The sequence below is a fragment of the Aedes aegypti genome, chromosome 1, assembly GCF_002204515.2.
Source record: "Aedes aegypti strain LVP_AGWG chromosome 1, AaegL5.0 Primary Assembly, whole genome shotgun sequence".
Taxonomy (NCBI): domain Eukaryota; kingdom Metazoa; phylum Arthropoda; class Insecta; order Diptera; family Culicidae; genus Aedes; species Aedes aegypti.
This window is the reverse complement of record NC_035107.1, coordinates 216,725,618-216,753,325: the sequence shown is the minus strand read 5'-3', so window position 1 is coordinate 216,753,325 and position 27,708 is coordinate 216,725,618. Positions and strand designations below refer to the sequence as shown.

Sequence of the window (27,708 nt, the reverse complement as noted above, 5' to 3'; positions counted from 1 at the left end):
GACTAACCTGATTAAGCCTAGATTGGCCGCCCACGTTGTTGGGCCTGACACGCCTTACCGATTTGTCCTTCCTATTTCAAACGATTTTATCAATTTGTTCCAAATTCCTAACGAACTTTTTAAATTCAGTTCGAATTTAGTTAACTGTTTCACACTTTAAATTAAATTTCAAATACTTTCCAAAGCTTAACTTGCGTTCCAATAATAATTTCCACAGTGAAATTCACATGTGAACACTATCACGTACTCCACCAATATGAAATGACGAGCGCGATTCGAAGTGGTTAGAACCTTTAAATTAAGACGCAATTACTACCCAATGGACTACAATGGGTTTAAAACCTCTTTTTCCATTGGTCAGTTCTGGAGAGCGAGAGTTTTACCAGTAATTTTCCATTTCCAAATAGTATGGCTGCCTAAATTCTATAGAAGTCAGTGGAAAATTACTACGACGCAATTTGCTCAATTTCATCGTTGCGCCTTCAATTATGCAATTTCTTTTACTTGCGAGCTTCAATTTATTTGCACATGCCGAAATATTTCTACAGAGATAAAACGACTAACAGATGGCAGCACACATAAAAAGAGAGATACACTTGTAGCTGTAGTTGTATTTGCTACACGGAAAGAAATGTGTTGTCATTTTTAAGATGACACAAAATATTTAAAGATTTTTTTCAAACGGAACAGATTCATATTTTACATTTGCTTATACTGATTTTAAAAATTTTGAAAATTAAAAATTTTCAAAATTTTTACTCTTGACAAAACATAACTAATTCTCAACAACAAAACATTTAATCAAGCTAATATTATGTACTCAACAAAAACATCAAAGACAACTATGTGGTCCAACTAAGAGATTCATCATTCTATGTTTAGCCAACTTCATATTCAACTCATTCCTATTCTCATCCAAACTTACGACTTATTCTAAACCGAAATACTCCAATAACAATTGGACACATATCTATTACCTAAGCGTTATTTAAGATACCGATTTTTTTCGTACTCCAAACATATTTGGAAATTTGTTTTATCCATACCGAATTTTAACCTAACCAAAATTCAACAACTGTTGAAAAAAATTACTCCAAAAATATTTGGATATTGATTTACCAACCGACCGAATGTAACTCCAGAAATGTCTGGACATTTTTTTCTATCTAATATTAAACTATTCCCTAACTCACTCATTCCATAAATCATACTAAAAATCAAACACGCCCTATTTTCCGTGCATATTCACATAGCGTTACCGAACGTTTCACGAACACATACACGAACAAATTTTACGAACGGGAACTAAAGAGATAATCGCGAGAACTGTCAAACGGATCGAGTTAAGAAAAACAAAACAATGTTTGATTCAAATGGATGTGATTGGAAATTAATTAGTGATAATAAAGTATAAACTAGAAACTATTGAAAAACTAAACCGGGCTATTGCGGACTACGATGAATATTGTGATTGTGATTGTCGTAGGCGGATTACTATAGCTGGTATTTGCAGTTCTCTTCGACCGACTAGAACAACCAAAACAAACATTTTTTTTTTCTTGTAGGACAAAAACGATTACGCAACAAAACACGAATCTGGTTACTTCGGATCACTGGGAGGTCGGAACGAACTGAATCTAGGTATTGGACACTCAACCAGCACCGTTTCACCTGTAAGGTTTGTTACCTCTATGAGTGTTGAGTATGTTCGTGGTCCAAGCTCTATCGTGACTTCTACATAGCTGTGTACTTAGTGCGAGTAAATTCCAGCACCTCATTCAATTCCAATTGGATTTATGCTCCAACGAAATCGCTTTTTGATTCTCAAATGGGTGATTCCCATTGTCGAACGAGGAAACACAAGGACATCTCGAATCGTTATTACACCGTAGCACCACAGAAGTGTATCTTGGGAGTTTTCTAATTAGTGGTTTATGTACTACCCGGGAGTGTAGTACAGTCATAGCTTGTTTTTATGGTCAATCAAGTTTGTCTACAACGTGAGGAAATCATAGAACATCTCGAACGTTGGACGGTTGCCCTTTCCACCTCAAAAGGAGTTTTTTCATCATTGCTGATACTTTGTTTATGCGCAATAGGCAATTACGCCGTCTTAGCTGGTGTTTAACTCAAAGTGAGTTTGCGTCAACAACGTGAGGAAATCGAAGAACATCTCGAACGTTGGACTGCTGCCTTATGCACCTCAGAAGGAGTTTTTCTTTTGGCATTGAATGTTCATTTGTTTATGCGCAACAGGCGTGTGCGCCGTCATAGCTAATGTTTTTGTTTCCAATAGTTGACGATCTGGTGGCACTTTAGGCTCTCTTCAAGAATGAGCCATGGAAGGTCCCTGGTATTCGACGACCATCCAGATCTTCCAAAATGTACGTATTAGTACCTAGCTTTTCGCGGATTCTCGCCTTAGAGAATTTCGTACCGAACTTTCCCACGAAATCTTTTGATTTGTCGGAAAGATTTACATGTTTTCTATAGATTATATCACCTTCTTGGAAGTGATGACGCGTGTTAGCTCTGAGGTTATAGGAGTAGGAATATTTCTCGTAGGCCTTTTGGAGATTCCTACGAACGATTTCGAATAGCTTTCGCATGTTTTCGTTCAACTGCGGTGGTTCATAATTACCCCCATCTCCTAAATCGCGAATTTGTTCATATTCTTGTCCATTGCTAATCATATTTCTCCCAAAGTTTACAAAGTACGGCGTATAGCCTGTACTATCGTGTACGCTGTTTCTGATAGCCATAGCGATGGTATGAATGGATTCGTCCCAGTCCTTGTGACTTGTCTGTTGATTGAGGGCGCATCTAATCGCCGTCACTATCACTCGATTCACACGTTCTGTTGGGTTGGGACTTGGATGGTAAACAGCAAGGTTCCAATGTGACACACCATACTTCTCAAGGAGTTTCTGGATCAGTCCTGACTTGAATACTTGTGCATTATCTGATATGCATACTGATGGTGTTCCGAATAAGGTAAATACGTTAGTCTCAAGGAACGTACACACAGCGGGAGCTGTTGCGGTACGGAGACATTGTACGAGGACAAACTTCGAGAAGAAGTCACACACGACCAATATCCAGACGTTTCCTTTCTTTGATCGTGGATATGGTCCTAGGAAATCAAGTGATATCATTTCCCACGGTCGACTACATAATTTGGGTTTTCCACAAACAGGTCGCACATTCACATTGGGTGTTTTCGACTCCTTGCAGATCTGACATGAAGAACAAAATCTTTTGATATCCGAAGACATTCTTGGCCAATAATGTCGTTCGCGGACTTTAGCCAAGGTTTTAAGGTAGCCCAAATGTGCTTGGTCATGGATTTCTTTAACTACGTTGATTCTATCACGTAGTGGTACTACATGTTTCCATTTGTAAGACGGATCTTCGATTGTAGCGGAGTTGGTAACATACTTGTACACTTTTTCATCGGATATCTTGAAATCCGAAAAACGCTCAGGAAACTTTTCAATTTGAGACTTCAAACCAGCAATGTATGGATCTGGTAGGTCTACATCAACGTGATTCACGCTCCTGGAAAGACAGTCGGCAGGAATATTTTCCGACCCTTTCTTATACTGCAGCGTAATGTCATATTTTGACAGTTTTAGTGCCCACCTGGCAATACGCGGTGATTTCGATTCTATGGACATGGTTTTAAGGAAAGTCAGACTCATGGCGTCTGTCTGGACGACAAACTGACTGCCCTCCACAAAGTGCTTAAAATTCTCAATGCTAAGGAGCACTGCCAAGCATTCTCTTTCTGTTGCACTATATCTCCTCTGCGTACTGGATAGTTTCTTTGAAAAATACGCTATAGTCTTGCGTTCGCCTTCCTGAACTTGGACTAATACGGCACCTATGGCAGTATCCGAACTGTCTGTCTCGATTATAAAAGGTAAACGGAAATCGGGGTTTGAAAGTATCGGTGCGGAAATTAGAGCGTTTTTCAATTTCTCAAACGCTACGTTTGCTTCTTCAGTCCAATGAAATTTTTTACGGTCCTTTTTGAGAAGATTCGTTATCGGAGTCGTGATTTCCGAATAGTTTCGTATAAATTTCTGATAGAAGCCAGCGAGTCCTAAGAGCCTTCTCACATCTTTAACCGTCTGAGGAATCGCATAATCAATGATGGGCTGTATTTTTGACGCATCCATTGAGAGGCCGTCCTCCGAAAGTACATATCCGAGATACCGAATCCTTTTCTGACAGAATTTTGACTTCTGTAGATTGATCGTCAAGCCAGCTTGCTGCAAACGCCGAGCCACGATTCTTATTAGCTGACAGTGGTGCTCAAACGACTTGGAAATGATGATTATGTCATCAAGATAAACATAAACGAAAGGTTCCAGGTCGTGGCCTAAAACTTTCGACATTAATCGTGCCATGGTAGCTGGAGCATTGGTGAGGCCAAAAGGCATAACTACAAATCGGTAGAGTCCTTTGTTCGTACGAAATGCTGTTTTATTCTTAGAGCTCTCATCCAAACCAACCTGGTAATATGATTCTGACAGATCAATGGCAGTGAAATACTTAGATTTCTGTATTCTTTGTAAAATTCCTAGCATATTAGGAAACGGAAAGTCGTCACGCTTCGTACAAGAATTCAGTTTCCGAGAATCTAAGCAAATTCTCCACTTGCCATTCGACTTTTTCACAGGCAGTAATGGATTGATAAAGTCAACAGGTCCGGTGCACTCCTCTATAACTCCAAGGTTTAACATCCTCTGAATTTCTTCGTCAATCACCTTCTCAACGGTCGGAGACCAACGGTAGTTTGGGATTTTACGAGGTTGTGCTCCAGGAAGCAACTCGATACTATGCTTTAAGACACTGGTTCTCCCTAGATGTCCGTCTGCAGTTGCGGGTAGTATCCTTATTGCCTCGAACAATTCCTGACGTTCTTTTGCCGATAACTCGTGTTCGGTAACCAGATCAGCAGGACTATGGATCGTTTGCTGAGGAACTTCAATCGTAGGCATTTCTAAACTTTCGTCTGTCTCTGGATTAAGAGAGCTAGGTTTCGGAATCTCTTCGGGAACTATTTCAAAGCATATTTGATCATTATCACCGTTGAAGTCTTCTATTAACAGAGCGTCAACGGCTTCTTCTTCATCTCCCGAATTTTGAATTTCTTGAGGTTCTGAATTTGTCGTAACTACGAGTCTGAAATTGAAAGCATTCAAGAAGTCCATGCCTAATATCAAAATCTTTGACACTTGCGGCACAATTATAGTCGGAATAACTTTCGTTTGATCATGATATGTGAACGGCACATTGACATAACCCAAGCAAGTATATTCGGTACTATCTGCGGTACGGATCTTGACATTGCAGCGTTGTATTTGAAGGCCAAGTTTCTCTATCAAGGCTAGAGAGCTTATTATAGACACCCCGGCACCGGTATCTGCTAGTCCTTCAATCTCCTCATCCAAAATTCTTACCTGAAGGTGCGGGCATCGTCGAAATTTGGTAGTTATGCTGTAGTTTTGGCTGAAGTATTGGAAGTTAGGTTGGGGAACTATTTCATTAGACATCTCCTGAGAATCGTTCCCGAAATTCTCGGATTTTAGTCGTTTTTTGAAACAGAAGGTCCTTTCGGCCGCAGATTGTGATTCTGAGGACACTGATATGCTGTGGTCTCGGGATTTCCGCAAATGTGACAGAAAATCATTTTACGTTGGTCACAATCTCGCCAAAGGTGTCCAGTTTCCCGACAATTCCAACACAAACTTTCCTCTGTACTCTTTCTTACCGATTCTTTGAGGGGTAACCTTGCTACTGGCTTCAAATTTTTATTACGCTGGATAGCGAAAAGCTCTGCTACATCACCATCTACTAACTCGTCGAAGTACTCATCCTCCACATTGATTTGGTTTAACACATTTGGTTTGTTAGCGGTACGAAGATTATACAGATTTCCCTCAAGAGCATCGAACTTATAGCACAATTGTGCCAGATGCTCAATTGAGTACACCGGTTCCAACGCTAATCTTCGTTTATACGACAGCTTCACGTTCTCAACAATGATATCAAACTTCTCTTCATCAGTCATTTTCTTAATCATTCGTTGTGACATTGCTTCTAAATCCGTTAAATACGCACTAAACAGTTCATTCGGCTTTTGTTTCCGGTTACGCATTTCTTCCTTGATATAACGATCTCTGTTTGGGTTATCGTAGCGCATTTTGAGGTAGGTCAAAAGGGTTTCCCATGTATCCATCTTGCTATCGTATGCCGTAAACCACACGTACGCGTCATCTTTAAAAAGAAGATGCGCATGCATACGCAGCTCATGGTTTGTAATCTGATACGAACGACTCAATATTTCCAATTGGCGCAGAAAATCAACAACTGGTACATGATTCGAATCTCCCGAAAATTTTGGCCATTTTTCGATTATATTACAGGTCTGATGCGGAAGTCTCGTCCTAAACGAGTTGTTCGGATTTACCCAAGGGGAAGATATTCTTAGATTTTGGGGTGGTTCAGCTATGAAGGGTGTTCTCGAGTCTGGTCTGGTGGACATGTTTTGAACTCTCTCATTAATCCACGGTGTTTGTATTCTTGGCGATCTCACAGGTTCATCCATTTCTCTTCGATCTCCTCCTAACTGCAACGGAGGATCAAGACTCAACTTAGGCACTTGATTAGCCTGGTTGATTGGATTTGGATGATGTACTCGAGGGGCATTTTCAGTATGCATTTGCAAGCTAGCGAACTGATCAACGATGTTTTGAACCACGGGTTGGTTGACTGCCGGAGCACTAGAAGCTGTACCATACATCTGACTCAGGTAATTTCGGATATAACCTTCTATTTCAGATTTATGAATGTATTCACTCTCATCTCTTCTCTTTCCAGCGAGATTCGGATCATTCGCCATCACTGTTGTCATCAGTGGTGGTCTGTCATCGAGACGGAGGCTGTGTGAAGATCCTGCCTGAAACATCGGCTGTGACCAAACCGGAGAAGTATAAGCTGCATCACTGGTCCTATGCTGACATTCATCGAGCAGTCCATGCTGCTTAACTTCAGCTCCGATTGTTCCATACGGCTGCACTGGTTCCTCATGTAGCGAACGATTCGGAAGCGGTTGCTCATTTGTTTCATGACCGCGTGGATGAACAAATCCTTTTGAAACCTGCGACGGACGATTGATCTGCATCTGCACCGAAGTTCGATACTGTGGAGTGCCCAAAACGCCATTCTCGTTTTCCATCGCTCCAGGGATCGGTTGATTCCTTTCAGGCGAAGCATTCACAAATGACGCATTCACCGGTGGTAGCGGCTGACCATAACTGCTAGACCATCCAGTCGTCGCCGGAAATGTTTGACGACGTCGCTCGCTATTCAACTCCTCATTTGGATCCGGAGAGAACAAAATCAAACTTTCTCCCGTCGCTTGCTTCTTCGGAACGACACCGAGCCTTTGACCGTCCGAACTCACCACACCACTCATGCCCGTTGGCAACTGCCAAGCACCGAAATCTTCAAGCGGTTGATCTCCTCCAGAAGCTCCTAACGCCACGCCTTCCGGGACCAACGTCATCACCGGAGTGTCCTTACCAATCTCATTCAAGTCAACATTGAAGTATGCCTTCGCCATTCTCGTCACGGCGTCCAGCAAAGCTGACTTTCGATTAAACTGATCCTGACTGATTGTTCCGTACCGGCGGAGTCTCTTGTGCAAGTGCACCAAACGTGACCAACTTCCAGACTCAACACCAGTTTGGAGTTGTCTCTCAATCTGTTGGAGCTTCACGGGTACCACTTCGAACTCATCATCAAAGGAATGCACTGATTCACGCACTTCGGCAACTTCAACTTCACGCAAAACTTTCCGCAATGTTCTACGACGCGTATCAAGGGATCCATCTACCGAACAACCGCGGATACACAACTCGTAATTAAGCTCCTCTTCGTCGAGAGCGTTCGCGTTTATATTATAGTATGACATAATTGTAAACCAATTTTCAAATTCAATTAACGATAGAAAATTCACGATAGACCGATGATAATATTACGTTCGAGAATAATGAAACAAATGAGAATTGAAATGGAATAAACACAGAATTAAATTTTAATTGAGACCAATTAAAAAAAATATAAGCAAGAAAGAAAGAAAGACTATCAAATCAAAAGTTGTAAGCACTAAACTTCTTAAAGATCTTTGTACCTTACCCTAGACCCAAATTTCCTTATCAATTACTGATCTTAAGGCTAATCCCAACGAAATCTAAAGCTAACTTATCAATAGAAAAATTCAAAATCCTAGAAAGTTTAGTGCAGAACAAGCAATTAATTTCAATTCAAACTAAATTCAATTCAAAATCCTAATTTATTTCACGGGCAAAACCCAATTACAAAATCAACTAACTGTTTCTCGGCCCCACGTTGGGCGCCAAAATGTAACGTTCTGCTCTGTTCCGATAAAGCTAACAGCTTAAGCGCCACCTTTCGAGAAAGGACCGTTAACTCTGTTCAAATATCCCGGCATGAGACTGCCTCCTCAGGGCAGGCCAACAGTTATAATCCAGAACTGAAATTCCACTTTGACCCAACAGAATTGCCAATTAACCGAATGGAAGATGGAAAAAAAGAATTTAAAATATAGAAAACGCTATCCAAAACTAAATGGTAATAAAAGTAATCTCAACTAAAGATTCAACAACTCCGACAAATTCCAACAATAGGCGACCGAGTTTGGTGAAGTCAAACCTAAACTCGAAGTAATCCAAAAATTCAAAATTTATACGATAATAAATAAAAAGAAAACAAAATAGAATTTAAAAAGTTTCACAAAAGCCTTAGTTCAGAATTTTATTTACGTTCGATTCTATTTCATTAGCCAAGGCAAACCCTAACTGCTTTTGTGACGTCACGTTCATTCGTAGCGAATTTAATAAGGTGTCTACAATTGGTTCACACACCCTAGTGATACATCTAACCTGTTTCCTAGGCGATGCTCCAACGACGGATGCCAACTGGACGGTGTCTTTGCTGCGTCGATTGGGTAGACGTCAGACGCTTGAACGGTCGAAATTCAAATTACCTCAACTCGTGTGTGAGCTCAATCATCGGGGTATAGGCGTCCCCGGGCTTCGGTGGAGAGAGCTTTATGGACGTCGCTCTATGCTTCACACTTGACGAAACGAGTTGTCACGTGGTGATCCTCGACAACCACCACTCGAAGATTGGACCGTATTTCCACACGAAAGCTCTGGCCGTAGTATCGGAAAAACTATCCCACTTGTCGGAGTGAGCCTGAGCTCAATTGCGCGTCGTGTGGCCTAGATTAGCCAAGATGACCCTAGACTAACCTGATTAAGCCTAGATTGGCCGCCCACGTTGTTGGGCCTGACACGCCTTACCGATTTGTCCTTCCTATTTCAAACGATTTTATCAATTTGTTCCAAATTCCTAACGAACTTTTTAAATTCAGTTCGAATTTAGTTAACTGTTTCACACTTTAAATTAAATTTCAAATACTTTCCAAAGCTTAACTTGCGTTCCAATAATAATTTCCACAGTGAAATTCACATGTGAACACTATCACGTACTCCACCAATATGAAATGACGAGCGCGATTCGAAGTGGTTAGAACCTTTAAATTAAGACGCAATTACTACCCAATGGACTACAATGGGTTTAAAACCTCTTTTTCCATTGGTCAGTTCTGGAGAGCGAGAGTTTTACCAGTAATTTTCCATTTCCAAATAGTATGGCTGCCTAAATTCTATAGAAGTCAGTGGAAAATTACTACGACGCAATTTGCTCAATTTCATCGTTGCGCCTTCAATTATGCAATTTCTTTTACTTGCGAGCTTCAATTTATTTGCACATGCCGAAATATTTCTACAGAGATAAAACGACTAACAGATGGCAGCACACATAAAAAGAGAGATACACTTGTAGCTGTAGTTGTATTTGCTACACGGAAAGAAATGTGTTGTCATTTTTAAGATGACACAAAATATTTAAAGATTTTTTTCAAACGGAACAGATTCATATTTTACAGGCATAGAGTATCATCGTACCTGCAATACGAGATACGAAAATGGCAACTTGGGCAAAGAAAGCTCTCAGTTAATAACTGTGGAAGTGCTCAATGAACACTATGCTAAGAAGCAGGTTCTGTCCCAGTGGGGACGTTAATGCCAAGAAGAAGAAGCACATGTTTTGCAACGATTTGCTTCCTATATAAATGCGTCTTACTGCCGAGCTTCATACCAATTTATGCCATTAGGTCGAATCAGGGCCATGGCCCTCGGGCCCCCACATTTTAGGGGCTCCCACAAATATATTTATAATTAAACTTTCACGAATAATTAGAATCAATGCAATAGTACATACACTACATACTTTTTGGAAACGTATCATATGATTTGAAATATTAATTTTTTTGATAAATCCGGAACAATGCATTGCAATGGGTGAACTTTTTGGAATTGAACTCTAATATGTAAAATTACAAAATATTCAAACATTCAAAATTAGATTTTGTTCACTTTATGAGAAACAAGAAGATCAAGAAAGATTCGAAAACGATTTGGATCATCAAGTTGAGTGCCATCCTTTTGCTTAATTTCATAACGATTTTCTAACATGACTTTTCCAACTACAACGAAAGCTTTCTCAACGAAGTTTAAGATCAGGTTCGAATGCAAATTACAGTTAACTCTCCCTTACTCGATATTCCGTATCTCGATATCGAGTTAGAGAACCATAGTAAAAGTTGGTTTTCATGGCTAACTCGATGGTCCCTTGGAACGCAATTGCACTGCTTTTGTGTTCTGTAACTCGATACCTCCCTAACTCGATGGTCCCTTTAATATCGAGTAAGGGAGAGATGACTGTATATATCTGCAGATCAATTAATAGGACTTAATTATTTAATAATTTATTTTGAAGATGACTCTATCAATCACATTGGAACTTAAAAGAACTCTAGCTTGAAAAAATGGACCAAAAAGAGATCGAAAATGGTTCAAAATCTAACCTAAAATGATCCAGAAGAAAAGAGAATTAGGCCAGACATTTCTCTTTTTTTGTTGTTCTACATTACGACATTACGACAGTGTTCCTGCTCGTATTACTGTATGTGTTTTTTCAAGTTATTTTTCTAGAAATTTCGTGAGAATTTAGGTATTTTCCAAAAAATTAAGAGATAATTCCGAAGATTAAGTTATTATATCCTGTGGAATTCCTCCAAGATTTATCCTAAGAAATTTCTCCAAGAATTTTGTCTCGGATATCTCATATATTCTTGATATATCTCATATGCTCTGGAAATTTCTTTGGAAAACAAATCAGAGTTTTATCAAGGATAACTATAGAAACTATCCAGGAATTTCTCCAAAGATACTTTTAGATATTTCTCAAGGAAGGCCTTAGTCCTTCTTGATTGTATCAGGTGATTCTTCCATCGATTTAGTAACAACTGTAGAATTCAGTTGAAGGATTAGTGAAAAAAATATCTGGACGAACTCCTAGTATAGTCTTTGGAAAAAAAAAACTCGAGGTAATCCCTGAGGAAATAACTGGAGGTGAATCGTTGGAGTGCTCAATGTTCTCTAAGCATCCTTTGCAAAATCGCTGGAAGAATTTCTGGGAGTATTGGTAGAGGAATCCCTAGAAAAAAAATCTTGAGGGATCCCAGTATGAGTACCTGAAAGTATTTCAGATGAAATCGCTGTAAAAATCACTAGAAAATTTCTTGAAGTTTTTCCATGAGACATGTGAGAGGAAGTTCTGTAAGAGCCTGCTGAAAAGCTGCATTGAAGTTGTTGATTTTTTTCTCTGGAGCCCATGGAATTTTGCATCAGGATTCATTGCTATCCTAATGAGGAAAAAAGCGACTCTAGAGGCTTTATAGATCTTCCTTTTTTCAATAGAGACCTACCCAATAAACATCAGTAGCTGAATAACAGTTTATTAAGCTGTAATATGTTTGAGAATGGTTGGTTCAAACCCTGTTCCATGAAAATGTTTGCTGGGAAATTCCTAGAAAAAGACCTGCTACAAGCCATACAACAATTTCTTCAACTCAAAACTATTTAATAAATCTGTTTGTTCAGCAACTTGAATATTAAACATTAATAGAATAAGCATAACTTGAATTGAGGTATTTTGTTGTAGACGAGTAAGCCCCAAAAAACATTGCATTTAAACTGTAAACATATAAAATCTACTAAGATGAATTAACCCTCTAATACTCAACCCCTTTTTTAGACGGGATACACCATTGGGCAGGACACTTAATAATATTGGTATTAATATCTGTTAATATCAATTAATATATATTGCTGTGTGCATTTGAAATGCAAATATCAAATGCGGGAACACCAAACGCGGTAAGATTTTCCATAAGAAATGCGATGTCAAAGATACATTTTTCTTGCTAAGTCGGCGGTGATTTAGAATATCGTTGCTAGGTGTCCTTCGATTGTTTTGTGTCACCGCATTTGGAGGATGGTTAGTCAAGCTTTGCAGCTCAAATGCAAACAGCAATATTAATCCATTAATATTTTCGAAACACATCGAGGTGGCTGTGATTTTTTTTAAAGAAACAAAGACATCTGATGTTTCAAGATATCAACCTACATGATGGACTTGAATACGGTGAGCTTTTATGTTTACTTTAAATCTTAATGAAATACATGTATTATTTATAATGTTGTAGGATCATTCACTTTTCTGGCAGCGAATCCAAGCAGCGGTCGGTCTGTTGCCGAAACATGTTATGAACATCCTTGATCTTCAAGGATATTCTTCATGCGGTGCTCTTGGGGAAATCCAAGAAACTGATGTTTCCCAAATCGAAAAGGATCTGAGGCTGCTTGCCCCTATGAAAAAGGCATCGCTTGATGTGGAACAACTGCATCATTTATACGGGCATTTTGCAGTTTCTCCCGAAAATTTTATGTTCCTGAACAGTGAAAGAAAAGCAATACTTAAAATCGCTGAAGTGGTTCGCGAAAAGGGAATACATAGTTTTTTACACTAACCAATTGTTGAGCAAAGGGTACATCACCAAGATTCTGCCGTATTCAGTGGACATGGTCCATGAATTGATAGTTTAAATAAAATCATATTATCAAGCAAGGTAATATAATATAGAAAATTGTGTTTTAAAGTGACTTGAGTTGAGTCTTTTGTCACCTTTCTAACTTGAGAATCAGAAGTGTATTAGATTTACAACACTCTTTTCCAGGCATGTTGACACCGACGACTTGATTAACTTCTTCGCAAATCTGAATAACTTGCCTGCTAACGTATGCGTGCAGGGTGATGGATCGGCGGTGGGACTAATTAATTGTCGCATGTGCATACCAGAGAAAATTATCAGATTGATGAAGAACCGCACTGGAACGGTGTTACTTGGCAATTTTGTTAAACATTGCTCCCAGTACCACTTCAGTCTTCCGAATGCAAAACACCAGAATAGGAGAAGAAATTCGTGAAATCCTGCAACCTCAACTCCAAAGAAAAACATAAAACTATCAACCGAATCGAAATTAACTGCACCATCGGAAGACTTGGAGTTCAACTCTGACTTTTCTAATGTGAGCGAAAAAGAAACCCTGATAGATGAAGAGATGACAAGCAGCAGTATTTCGGAAGGTGATATTTTTAACATTTAGGACTTTAATAATTTATAAAAAAAATTAGTTCAAATTAATGCTATCATAATGCTAAGCCGATTGCAATAAATATTAAAATCCTTAGATAACTCAAGCCAAAGAGAACATTTTTGTAATGAGTGCTCGTCAAACTCTGATGCTTCGTACTTCAAACGTTGTTACATATACCTACATGAAAAATCAAAGAATATCGAACCTCGTGGACGAAGGTACACCAAAGTTGAGAAGGATATTGGAACATACGAATTTCTAGCGGCAGGCAATAGTCACTATTCATTTCTTAGCAATTATTCCACTTTGATGAGCAATAAAACAATTCAAAGTCATTTGAAGCAAAACACCATCAACGTAACAGAAGGATTTGTTGGTGTAAGCGGTTTGAAAAAGTATCTGGTTGATAACGAATTACCACTCGTAGTTTGTCTGTGTGATGATGCCACAAAAATCACTCCTGCAATAGAGTATGATTATAATACTGATTCGCTGCGAGGACTCGCGGCTCCACTTGGTGAAAATGGTTTACCACTAAGTGGACTGTTAAAGGCTTCTACTCCATACAAGATCGTAGAGAACATTAAGGAATACCCTACAGGAAACTATGTTTATGTTCAAATGGCTTTACCGTTAGCGATTGGTGCGGCGCCATATGTTTTGTATCATGTTTGTTCTGATAATAAGTTCAAAGCAATGGATGTCCTTAATCGTTGCACAGCACAGCAGTTTTGAAGGACGAAGGCATACAAGTTATTGCAAATGCATCTGACGGTGACCCAAGGCTCATGAAAGCGATGAAACAACGAGCTTGCCCACTGCACATCTACCTGGGGCTGGTGGTACTCCATAAACGAATCAGCTAATGAGATCATAAATGTGCAAGACATGATACACGCAGTCAATAAAATCCGAGGTGATCTGAAGATCGGTATACTCTTTTGTGAATTTGTTAACATTTAGATCCTACAGCCATCGAATTGTTTCACAGCGGAACAAAAATGACATATTTGCGTGTCTCAAGGATCAAATTATGTGTCTCTAGTAGATTTGGGGCTGCTGAATCTGATGCCGTTCTCAGAAATGTTCCAGCACGTCACAATTTTTAGCTACAGGTCGCTAAAGTTGCATAAAACACTGGTTTCATTGATGTTTACATACAATTTAAACAAAGATTTATCGAAAAATTTTATTATCTCATCCACCAAGCATGCAAAATAAGACTATAACTTTCATTTCATATTTAATTTGGTTGAAATTGCACGGTTAAATTTAGATTAAATCGATTTTTCAACATGCTTGCAGCCTCCATATAAAGTTCTTAGTTTCTCTTATATGGAAAAATACAATACTTTTCTAAACCAACAAAAAATAACTTTTGAGCATCGGAATTATGATGAACTTTGTAGAAAAGTATTGTTATACACATGATTTTAGAGTTCTGAGGCGAATTAAGTAAATAAATTGCCATACAAGCTGGCAAACTTGCATGCAAGTTGCCTGAAATAGTCAAATTTAGCATTTTCAACAGCCAATATCTCAAAAACTAGACGTGCTAGGATATTTCTGAAAATGGTAATGGATTCAGCAACCCTTATTATTATTATTTAGTTGGTGTTACATCAATTAATTTGATAAAACCTCGTTAACGATGTTACGCCAATTTACTCGGTCCAAGGCTGTGTCTCTCCAACCTCGATTTTGGCCCACGTTCTCCAGATCTTGTTGCACCTGATCAAGCCACCTCGCTCGCTGTGCTCCCCGCCTTCTTGTGCCAACCGGATTCGACGCGAACACCATCTTTGCAGGATTGTTGTCCGGTAGTCTTGCAACATGCCCTGCCCAGCGCACCCTTCCGGCTTTAGCAACCTTCTGGATACTTGGTTCGCCGTAGAGCCTAGCGAGCTCGTGGTTCATTCTCCGCCGCCACACACCGTCCTCCTGCACTCCGCCAAAGATCGTTCTAAGCACCCTTCGTTCGAACACTCCAAGTGCTTGCAGGTCCTCTTCCAGCATGGTCCATGCTTCATGTCCATAGAGGACCACCGGTCTTATAAGCGTTTTGTACATGGTACATTTGGTGCGGGGGTGAATCTTTCTCGACCGCAGCTTCTTCTGGAGCCCATAGTAGGCGCGACTTCCACTGATGATGCGTCTCCGTATTTCACGACTAACGTTGTTATCAGCCGTTAACAAGGATCCGAGGTAGACGAACTCATCAACCACCTCAAAAGTATCCCCGCAACCCTTAATTAAGTAAATAGCGGTATTTTGGTGCTTGAGACAAAACCGTGTTCCGCAGTGTTTTTTAGGGAAGTATTCAGTATCGACTTCTCATCTGAAGAAGCTAATCACTAATCATAGCAAGGATAAATATCGGCGCTGTATGAGTGACATAGATGTGAAAGACAAAATGAAATTTGAACCAAGCCTAAAAATGATTGACATAGACATGATAAATTATTTGGATGAAAACGTACCTGAAAGCAAAGGCACGGTGCTATTATTGACTGTGATGCGTAAGATGTATCAATCATTCCTTGAAGAGAATATTCTACCACTTGATCGCGTACAAGACATATGGTAAGCAAATTTAAACCTTCTAACACATCACAAAAAATATTTCAAAAATAATATATAGGGTAAATTATGTTTTTTTCTTTGCCTTTCATAACAGGACTGCAAATTTCATAATTCGTACATTGCGAAACTGGTGTAAGAAACGTGACGGTACAGGGTGTCCGCAAATTATCCGAACAGCAAAATATTGGAAAGATGATCTCGCATTGAAAACAATGAAAAATTAATGTTCATGTACTTTTTATAATACACCTATATGTTAACACAAAATACACTTTAAAAAAATTTCGAAATAATTGCTTGTTACTGAGATAGGCTAATTTATTTTTTTCGAAGACGTTTTTCCTGAGGGCCGCTAGTCATAGTGGAGATGTGTTATCCCTAAAATCTAAAAGAGATGAATCCAAATGTCCTATTATTATTTGATGTAACCTTCAGCTTAATGGCTTCAAGTTAGACTGGAAATAAAAATATATACGGTTCAAATCCAGTGAGTTCTATGGACATTTCTCTTCCGTCATAAAGCTCGAAAAACAGCTCCCTTTAAGACACCTAAATACATTAGGCTTGGTTTTGCAAATATTTGAAATCGGATATGTGTCAAATTTATTTCTTAAGAATATAATAAACCAATGTTTAAAATCATGCAAGAATATTGAATTTATTATGCTTGATTGTATAGAGCCATGTCTTCAAAGTTTGTACAGATAATTTGCGGACACCCTGTAGTTTGAAGAACTGCATAACTACGAACGCTTACATGTCATTGGAACTAGATGCACATGCATTGATTGCATTCTTGAAATATTGTATTGACAATAACAATCCGGAACAGTTTCTGATATCCTGTTCATCTAGTCAACCTACTGAAGATTTGTTCAGGCAGCTCAGGTCTATGGCTCTATAAAGGAACTTTCGGAGAAACTAAAGCGGCTACAAATGAAAACGAATATCATGTATCGCTATAACAAATCAATGAACTTTCCAGCGTTGGCACGGTATCAAAGTACTGGAATTGAGACGTCCTGTTTGCCATCAATTGAAGAAATAAAATCATCGGTGGAGAAAGCTTTGACTGCGGCTCGTTTAGCTTTAAACTCTGTAGGAATTGAAAATGATGACATTGATTTCAGACCAACGATGAATTTTAAGTCCAAGATTGAGCATTTGGGAACAAATGAAAACGCGGAAAGTGATGATGATGATGATGTTGAAGCTAATCAAGAAACCGATTTGAACATTGAAAATTTCATATCCAGATGAACTTCCCCCTGCAATTGATATTGGCGAGACAAAAAGAATTCCAACGGATGAGTGTGACAATGAAAAAAATTATGATGCGAACTTGATTTTTCCAAACTTTAGCGGTGTGTTAAAATTAAAAAATACGACAGTTGGAAATAAGCACACTTTCAAAATAACTGATCAGTCGGGTGCCATAAAAAATGTCAAAAAATCAACGCTTATATGGATGATGACACAAGGTCATTACCGGTTATCTTCGCATTAGAAGATTTGCTCAACGAGAGCAGAATAAATAATATTTTAGTTAATTTATGATACTATTCAATAAATAGTTATTTACAATGTATTTTAATTAGCTATTTCTGTACATTTCTTTATTACAACAATACACAACTTTCATAACGTTGGAGAGGGTGGGCTGACCTTACGGTGAAACATGTCGGATTCCAAACTTGGCTGAAACAATGGATGGCTTGTGTCCAGTCCATATTAACGATTTCAAAAGCACTAATCTGCAGCAATAATGAACGTAAGATTTAGATCATATTATTTACAACTTTCAACTAATGCACAAAAACAATATAAATTGCATTTTTGTGCCTTCAAAGATTTGATACATGATTGAATTTGGAATCCAAGCTGTTTCATCTTAACATATTACAGCTTGTACTGTGAATCGTACGATTTTTTATCACAACGAAGATTTTCTTCTTATTATTCTTCTTGGCATTACGTCCTCACTGGGACTGAGCCTGCTTCTCAGCTTAGTGTTCAATAAGCACCTCCATAGTTATTAACTGCGACCTTTCTTTGCCAAAGTTGCCATTTTTGCATTTGTATATCGCGTGGCAGGAACGATGATATACTCTTTGCCCAGGGAAGTCAAGTAACTGTGACGATCAACCATTTTTAAGATTGCCTGCGCGAGAATTTGTCGCACTACGCATTGTATGAAAAACTTGATCCAAAAATACACAAGATAAGTAGCTTTAGAAACGGGAAAGATGGCTCCGTAATTGTGAAGTGTGCAACAGGATATAATGTTGATCTTGTGAAAAATGGCATGCAAAACGATCTGGGTGAAAACTACAGCGCTGTTGTCCCAACATCGGTGCCAAGATTGAAAGTGTTGGGTATGAGCTATAAATATTCCTCCGATGTCATTATTGACTATTTAAAAAGTCATAATGAAGATATCGCGATTAATGATGTGAAAGTATTAAATGTTTATGAAAATCCACGCTTCCGATACAAGCAATACAATGCCGTAATCGAAGTAGATGTTGATACGTATAGCTGTCTCTTAACTGCCAAAAAAGTTAATGTAAAATTTGATCGGTGCCTTGTAGTTCCCGCGGTTAGTGTATTAAGATGCTTCGAATGTGGAGAATTCGGGCACATGAGTACGAAGTGCAACAACAGCACTGCGTGCTCTAAGTGCAGCGGAAGTCACAAAACATCGGAGTGTACGTCAACCGTATTGAAATGTGTAAATTGTATAAAAATGAATAATGAACGTAACATGAACTTGAATATTAATCATCCAGCTTTCAGTAAGAATGAATGTATGGCATATAAGAAGCTATTTGATCAGAAAAAAAGCAGCTTGCATTTCAATAAATAGCAAACAAGTTCCAGTAGTAATGTGAACCAATTAGACATTTTGTATTTTAATATTGCTGGATTATCTACAAACTATGTTGCATTACGTCAGATTGTAGAGGAAAAACGTCCATTTTTGGTACTTCTCGCGGAAACACATATTGTAGAGATTGACGCATTTAATCAGTATAATATTCCGGGTTACAATATTGCTGCTTGTTTGTCACATTCAAGACACACTGGCGGAGTTGCTATTTATGTCAAAGAATCAGTTCAATTCAAGCTTCAATCGAACGAGGCGCATGATGGTAATTGGTTCTTAGGCATTACGGTTGTACGTGGCATGAAGATGGGTAATTATGGTATTTTGTATCATTCTCCCAGTTCAAGCGACCAGCGTTTTATTGAAATTTTAGAAAACTGGTTTGAGACATTTATAGATCCTTGTAAACTTAACGTACTTGCTGGCGATTTTAATATCAATTGGAGTGATGCGAATTCGAATCATTTGAGGCGTTTGGCTGAGTATTTCAATTTGAAACAAAAAGTTACCGATTACACTCGAATTTCCCGGCACAATAGAACAATTATTGATCATGTCTATTCTAATTTCGATACAGTAAACTCAGTCACATGTTCAGATTTGAAAATAACCGATCATGAAACTTTAGTTATAAATATTGAAGATAACACTAGTATTCGAGATAATCTTGTAAGAAAAAAGTGCTGGAGGAAATATTCAGAACAGGCGGTATCAAATCTTGTTGAAAGAAGTATGGGTTTGCATAATAGTGCGGGCAGTTTGGATCATAAAGCAGCTGTTTTAATGAATATATTAAAAACCAGTACCAATAAGTTAGTTGAACAAAAGTTTGTATCTCTAGAAAACTCAAACAGCTGGTACAGTTTAGAGCTACTTCGTCTTAAACGCAAGAGGGATAAACTGTACAAAAAGTTTTTAAGGAGAAATAATGATAATAACTGGAGAAGGTACAAGTTAGCGCGAAATATATATTCACAAACGTTGAAAAAGACCCGCTGTGAATATATTCAGAGGAAAATCGATCAGCATCAGAACAACAGCAAGGAGTTATGGAAAATTTTAAAGTCTTTATTGAAACCTAATAATTGTAATCCGCGATCCATAACTTTCGATGGCACATTAGAACAGTCAGAACAAGAAATTGCATGTAATTTTAACAAATATTTTGTCGATAGCGTTTCATCGATCAACCAATCTATTGAGTTGGTTGCTGAACCTGACGAAATCAAACAGCCGGTTAATAGTAGATGTAAACTTGAATGTTTTCACCCGATTACATTTGATGAATTAAGAAGTATATGTTTTTCTTTAGATAAAACGGCTGGAGTAGATAATGTTAATGCTAGAGTTGTGCAAGATTGCTTTCATGTCATTGGACACAATCTGTTGGACCTTATAAATGAATCTATGAGAACCGGGCACGTGCCACAGGTTTGGAAGGAATCTTTAGTGATTCCTACACAAAAGGTTGCTGGAACGATTAAAGCCGAAGAGTTTCGTCCCATCAACATGTTGCACACATTAGAGAAAATTTTAGAACTTGTTGTTAAAGGCCAACTGATAAAATATTTGAATAATAATAACTTGCTGATACCAGAGCAATCGGGATATCGAGAAGGACATTCTTGTGAAACCACATTGAACTTGGTTTTAGACAAATGGAAAGAAAAAATGGAGTGTAAAGAAACTATCATTGCTGTATTTCTGGATCTGAAACGCGCCTTCGAGACGATTTCTAGGCCCTTATTGTTGAAAAAAATCGAACGCTTTGGAATTTCGGGTTCTGCATACAAATGGTTCGAAAGCTATTTGTGTGGAAGAACTCAACGGACTGTTTTTAATAATTCGGTTTCCAGTCCCGTGGAAAGTAATCTTGGTGTTCCACAGGGAGGTGTATTAGGGCCCATTTTATTTATTATGTACATTGATGACATGATACAAGTTTTACGATTTTGTGATATTAACTTGTTTGCGGATGACACCGTGTTATTCATTGCAGCTAAAACTTTAGAACAAGCCGTTTCAAACTTGAATGAAGATTTGCGTTATTTAAGTAGATGGTTGAAGTTTAAACAACTGAAATTGAACATAAGTAAAACAAAATTCATGATCATTTCGCGGAATCGTAATAATGAACAAGTCTCTGTTGAAATTGACAATGAGGCAATTGATCGCGTTTGAGAAATTAAATATCTTGGCGTGATTATTGATGATAAGCTTAAATTTGCCACTCATATTAACAATGTCATCAAGAAAATAGCCAAGAAGTACGGTATTCTTTGTCGATTAAAAAACGAATTAACCATTGCTAGTAAGATATTGTTATACAAATCAATCATCTCTCCTCACTTGGATTTTTGCCCTTCCATTTTGTTTTTGGCTAATGAAACACAAATATCGAGATTGCAGCGCTTGCAAAATAAAATTATGCGCTTGATTTTAAGATGTGATAGACTCACTTCCTCACTTTTTTTGTTAGACGCTCTACAATGGCTGTCAGTGAAGCAAAGAATTGTTTATTTGACAATGGTGTACGTTTATAAAGTAGTCAACGGTTTGCTGCCTCGATATTTGTGTGACAGAATTGAAAGAGGAAGTGACATTCATAGATATAACGCGGACGAAATCAGAACACCCAATTTTCTGCATGGTGCTTCACAAAACTCATTATACTACAAAGGAATAAATGTTTTCAATTCCATGCCAATACAAATAAAGCGTGCAACGACTCTGTCACAGTTCAAGAGACTAAGCATTTCACACGTAAAAGCTGTATTTTGAGCAGCCAACTGGTAATTTTTTAATAATGACTAATTTTGTATCTTGACGATGTTTTTACAAACAGATTATTTGATTGCATAATTTATTTGTTTTATTTCATTAGGGTATAGACAAACTATTATGTTCACCCTGATGATGATGATGGATTTTTATATTGTTGACGTAGCTTTAGCTTAAAACCTATTTTTTTGTGAAGTCTACAAAAGTTTGAGTCTCGCGCGCGGTATACAGGTATAAATGACTATTTTATGATTTGTAAACAAAATTGGACAATTGCACTGTTGAAGGATTCTTTGGATTATTAGTAGGCTCGCTGGTTTAATGTCGGAAACTTCTTGAAAATGCGAATGGTGTCGATAGTTTTGAAATCGTCTTGCGGAGTTTTCAATCCTGACAAGGTTTTGGATTTTGTTGGAATTTCATGATCACTGGTTATGCTTATGAACATCTGTGGTTAAGATCAATGGTGTTTACAAAATTTCTTTGTTGCTGTATAGTATGAAAATTTCTATGTTATTTATATCTGTAAAAAATAATCAGACCGTTTCGTTTTGCAATATCTGATTAAATAGATCATAATAATTATCTTAAAGATATATCGTCTAGCTCAAACCTTTGTAGGGGTATGTGGCGGGACCATCATCATCATCATTACACAAATAGTCAGAATATTCATACAAGAATCGCAATGAAGGGGTGGACCATAACACGTATGTGTTTTCAAAGATATCCCGTGATCAGGGGTCATGCACAAATTACGTCACGCTCCAAGGGGGGGGGGCAGGGGGTTAAGCCAATCGTAACAAGCCTTACAAAATTTTCAGAGGACTCGTACAAAACACCTGACATAGGGGGGGGGAGGTGTCAAAAAAGTTGAAATTTAGCGTGACATAATTTGTGTACCATCCCTTAGAAGTCGACATGACCTTGCTTGTTTTGTAGCACTACCTTTTGAACTGGATGACGATTGATACATTTAAAAGTTCTTTTAAATTGTATCAAGCTACTGTATTAGATTCACATCACCAACCAGTCAAATAAAACAAGTGAGTGGATACTCTGCTGCTTACGCATGTTGAAGTGTCCCTTGTTTCCACCCATGAAAGAACTAAGATATATTTGGACATTGCATTTTGTTTGATACACACCCATCATGCAATTTTTACACGTATTTTTCAGGAATGATGAAACACGCTATTCACAAACCTACTCCCTCAATTGATCTTTCAAGATAAGTAAGTGTGAAATCGGCTTAGAAGTGTTCCACTTAATAATTCGTACAACCACGTCTCATATACTAGATCAAACTACAAATCTGAACTAGCTCCACATAAGATTCAAATTTATCGTTATTGTTTATTTTTATCAATCATCTACCCAAATGTTCCGAAAACTTAATCGAGAGGAATCTCCCAGCACACTAGATTATATCTCTAATATCAATTGTAATATTATTAATATATATTAATATTTTAATACCAGATCAAGTGTCTTGCCCCATGGGATACACTTTTGAATTTTGTGTAATTTTTCGTAGCTCGGAAATCAAAATGATTTTATTTTTGGCATAAACATTGGACCATAACACGATAAACCTATCATAGAAAAAGAGCCTGGTGGTATTTAAATGATTTCAGACCTGTTTTTCCGTTAATTACACGGAAAATAAAAAAAAAATCATGACAAAAAATAAAAATTTCATAGTTTTAAAAGTATTGTAAAAACACAAATTTTTATTATTGCTAAAAATCAGTAACCAGAAGAGGCTGCTAGAAAAAAATAAAAAGATAGGGATGTTAAAAAAACGGAAATTCATAAATTTGCGAAGAAGAATAAATCATCGCCCAAAACGTGTTTAGAATGGTTTAAGATAACGAAAAAATGATATTTAAATCGAAAATAAAAATTTAAGTATTTAGGTATTATTTAGGGTTAAATATAAAAAAAAACATTACTTACATTAATTTGAATATCTAATTGATTTGTGATCATAAGGGATTTGAAGTATTTTTAACGTTACAAGATAGATTGACTCTGGTAATGTAAACATTACAAATATCTAGTCTATGCTAAAGTATCCAAATGTTTTTTTTTTTTTCTGGGAAAAGGGCCCCCACAAGATAATGGCCCTCGGGCCCGCATTTGTAAATCCGGCCCTAGGTCGAATAAATCCCGATGCAAAAGTGAATCACAGAAGTCTCGGGATGGTTCTTCACTATACCACTGATAGAAATTCATTTCCAAAAGGAATTTTTCGCATGGTGGCTACTGTTTAGTACTGCAAAAATCACGATAGAAGCGCTTGCCCCTGGTTATCGAATGAGTGAATGAATCAGCGGTATTTGATACTTAACAACTATGTGACAATTAACAATATAATCATTTAGGCTTTACACGTTCCACCTGTTTTCTTTCAAACTGTAATAATGTGAGTCACAAATTGAAATATTTTACTAGTACATTTGTTGCTAACCGCCCTAAGTGATTTTGATCTGGAATTTTCAATTTACTGGCTTTCGCACGGAGAATGTTAGGAATAATTTGAACACGACACTGAAGACGGGCTTACCGTTCAGGTCGAAATACGCGTACCTGTCAAAGGATACAAACTATAGTGGAATTAAATGGTATAGTACTATATTCGGTTTTTGATTTACCTGTAAATATTCCACTAAGCAGCTCGAAGATTTATTATTCAAAATATATTTACCAGTGTTACACCCAAAAATAGCCTTTATCTTCATTACGGAAATAAAACATAATATTTTGACCGCTTTTTCCTCTCGATCGTATATTGCCCATGTTTTATTTAAAAATCCCTAATTCGATCTTCAATATCTCCATTACAGAAACACATTCCTGCCTAAAAAGCCACAATGCTGCGTATCAGTCCTAACTTCGCCCTAATAAGCTCAAGCTGGCGAATCTCGTCGGTTTGTTGAACAGTTCTTGCCAGATCAACCAGATGACGAACGAAGTCAATCGTAAGACATCGATCAACGCCCTCGTCGCTTACAGTATTGTAACTGGGTGACACTCCAATCTGCTATCTGCTGTTGTCGCCACCGCAACTTCCACTCCTGGGAAGGATTCACCGGGACACGCTTTTGAGATAAATCTCAGTATTTTGTAAAGAAGTATAACCGGTACATAAGCATTACCAAACGCAATCATGGACGAGAAAGGAATCAAATTTCTGCCCACCACTACTAAACCGAGACCAAGGATGCCAAAAGTTGGATGGAGGCGATCTGTATCAGGTAGGTAAACATCTAAAAGTTTTAAAATTAACACGAGTTTTCAAAGAGTTCAACTAGGAATAACCGTAAGCATACTACCGAATGCCGTACAATATACAGAAAGTTATTCAGGAATACATTCTTTTAAATAGAAACTTCTGAAGCAATTACTCCAATACATGGAATGACTCGATGGTTGCATGTTCGCTGGTTGAAAAAAAAATCAAGCTAAAAAGCACTCAAACTGCACTTGACGTCTGAGCACCGCCGCAGTGAAGTCTCCATATATAGTGTTCAATACCGTCGTTGGGGGTGACAATGGGTCTAGGCTGAGACGAGACTCGCGAAGACGGTCTTCTTTTTCTGTGATTGCTGAGTTTTTTCTTATTCCACTTTGTGTTTATACCAATTCTGCGCTAGCCGTTCAAATCCTCACATGAACCTCTCAGCAAAAAAAGATTGAGTTTGCATCACATCGAATCATAAATAGCCGTTTGAGTAAAATTTCAAGCCAGCAAACGTAGCATACATTAGAAATAATTAATCTTCTGCTTAGATTTCTCAGCAACTTTGGAAAAAACTGCTCCGCTGACTGAGATTTTCAATAACAATTTACTTTGAACACAATACTTTTCACTTTTTCAGCCATAAAAACGGTGGGCTGCATTTGACGTTTCGTGAGAGGGGAATCTGGGCTGCATATGACGTTGATATTTTTCCTCTTCGCGAGTCTCTCTCAGGGTCTAGGGGGTGAGATTGGGTCAAAACGGAAAAATATGTTTTGTGAAATATTTCAGCTAATAACGCTGATATTACTGAAATGAGTAATTCATATGTTAGGGAACATATTATTACGCATAATTCATAACAATATACATTTTTAGAAATAGTCGTTTTTGTGTACTACATCAATAAACTTGCATGTTGAAACTAGATAAAATTTACAACATAAAATTTCTCCTGTACAAAGTATCACGCATGTACTCTAGCCTCTATCGTTGTATTAGTAGAATGTTGAAAGTCTTTTCATTACACATCACAGGTATTTTCCGGAATCTGTTTGATTTTGCCACAAAAAAATCATTTTTTTTCGGTACGATGTCTAAAACATTGAAAATGGGGGTGAGATTGGGTCAAGCAAGAACGATAGTAAATTAAATTCCAAGTCCACTTTTTTGACATTTTACGGTGCCGGGTGTTCTCTTTTTTCATTAAGATGTGTTTATTCTTTCTAAATACAGCATCTCTGAAACATCAAACAAGTCTACTTGAGTATTCCGTGCATTGAATAACAATACAATGCATTTTGACAACTTCTCAAACCAGCAACTGTGTTTCGTGCGCAGTAACATCGTAAAATTTTATCAAAAGGGTGTTTTTTTCTAAATTTGATTATTTATCAGTGTTTTCATATTATAGAAACATCTCACGGAAGTACAAATGAGTTGGATCGCTGAAATACTGGGATTATGACGTCAAAATCTGCCTGAAATATATTGATCGTGGAATGTTGCACCGAAATTTAACTATTTGCGAAGGTTTAAAATAATCACTGTTTCAGTACACCTTTGGGGAAACTAAATGGGCTTTATAGCAATGGAGATGATACTTTGAAGACAATTTGAGGGAAAAACCAAGTAAATTTATGTAAACTTGACGATAAATGTTGGGTTTACAATTTTTTTCTCATAGCTCTTCAATTTTCAGTATAATCTTTCTTTTAAGTGAGTTTATCATACTTGTGAAACATCTTGGATATCTTCTTGTCTTGTTTGCATCGTTTTTTGTCAATATTTTTCAGTTGTGAATGGTTTTGAAATCATATTCTCAAAAACAAGTTATTTCAATTACAGTGACCCAATGTCACCCCCTCTATGGGGTGAGATTGGGTCATTTTTCATTCACTTGTGGTGCCGCTGTGAATAAATATTTGTCTTTATTTTTTTGAACAGTTGTTAATGTACCATCAAAGTACATACACACCAAATTTGAAGTTTATTGGAGTTAAATTGCGATAGTTATTCAAAAAATAAATCGCACATATCCCTGTTTGACCCATTGTCACCCCCAACGACGGTATCTAATCAACACGACCACACAATTACCGTGATTAGGTATTCTTTGATGTAATGACTAGAAATTAATCCATTAACGCCCAGTGATCTATTTTAAGTTAAGAAGCCTTGAACGCCCAGTGATTAAGTTTTCTACATCTATTCATAAAATCAGAATACAGTTAATTGTTTTAGGCAAAATGGATGGATTGTTTTAGGCAAAATGGATGAATATTGTGAAAAAATTCAAGAGCCGTATAATGACAGATTTTTTAGATTTGCAGGATATTTAATTCAGAATTCTTCCAATAGATTGCGCTTTAAGCAAAAAAAAAACATTTTAATTTTTTTAACTACACTGTCAGTAGCTTTTGTCGGAATCACTATGCTTGTCTGACCAAATCAACGATTCCTGAAGGATTGTTGAAATCCTGGATTCCGGGATTCCAATGTGAATTCTGAGATTTCAGAATGGATCCTAAGATTTTAGGATAGATCATGGG

General features: G+C 37.6%; 1 protein-coding gene across 3 annotated transcripts in view; it reads left to right on the top strand.

Annotated features, from left to right (window-relative positions):
- The window catches only part of LOC5569234 (sialin), a 97,692-nt gene that overhangs the window by 49,377 nt on the left and 20,607 nt on the right, over positions 1–27,708 (top strand). For all 3 annotated transcript variants that reach the window (XM_021857572.1, XM_021857573.1, XM_021857571.1), the window contains exon 2: positions 24,762–25,172. In XM_021857572.1, the coding sequence (XP_021713264.1) occupies positions 25,085–25,172 (88 nt within the window). In that variant the 5' untranslated portion in view covers positions 24,762–25,084. The remainder of the gene's footprint in view (positions 1–24,761; positions 25,173–27,708) is intronic.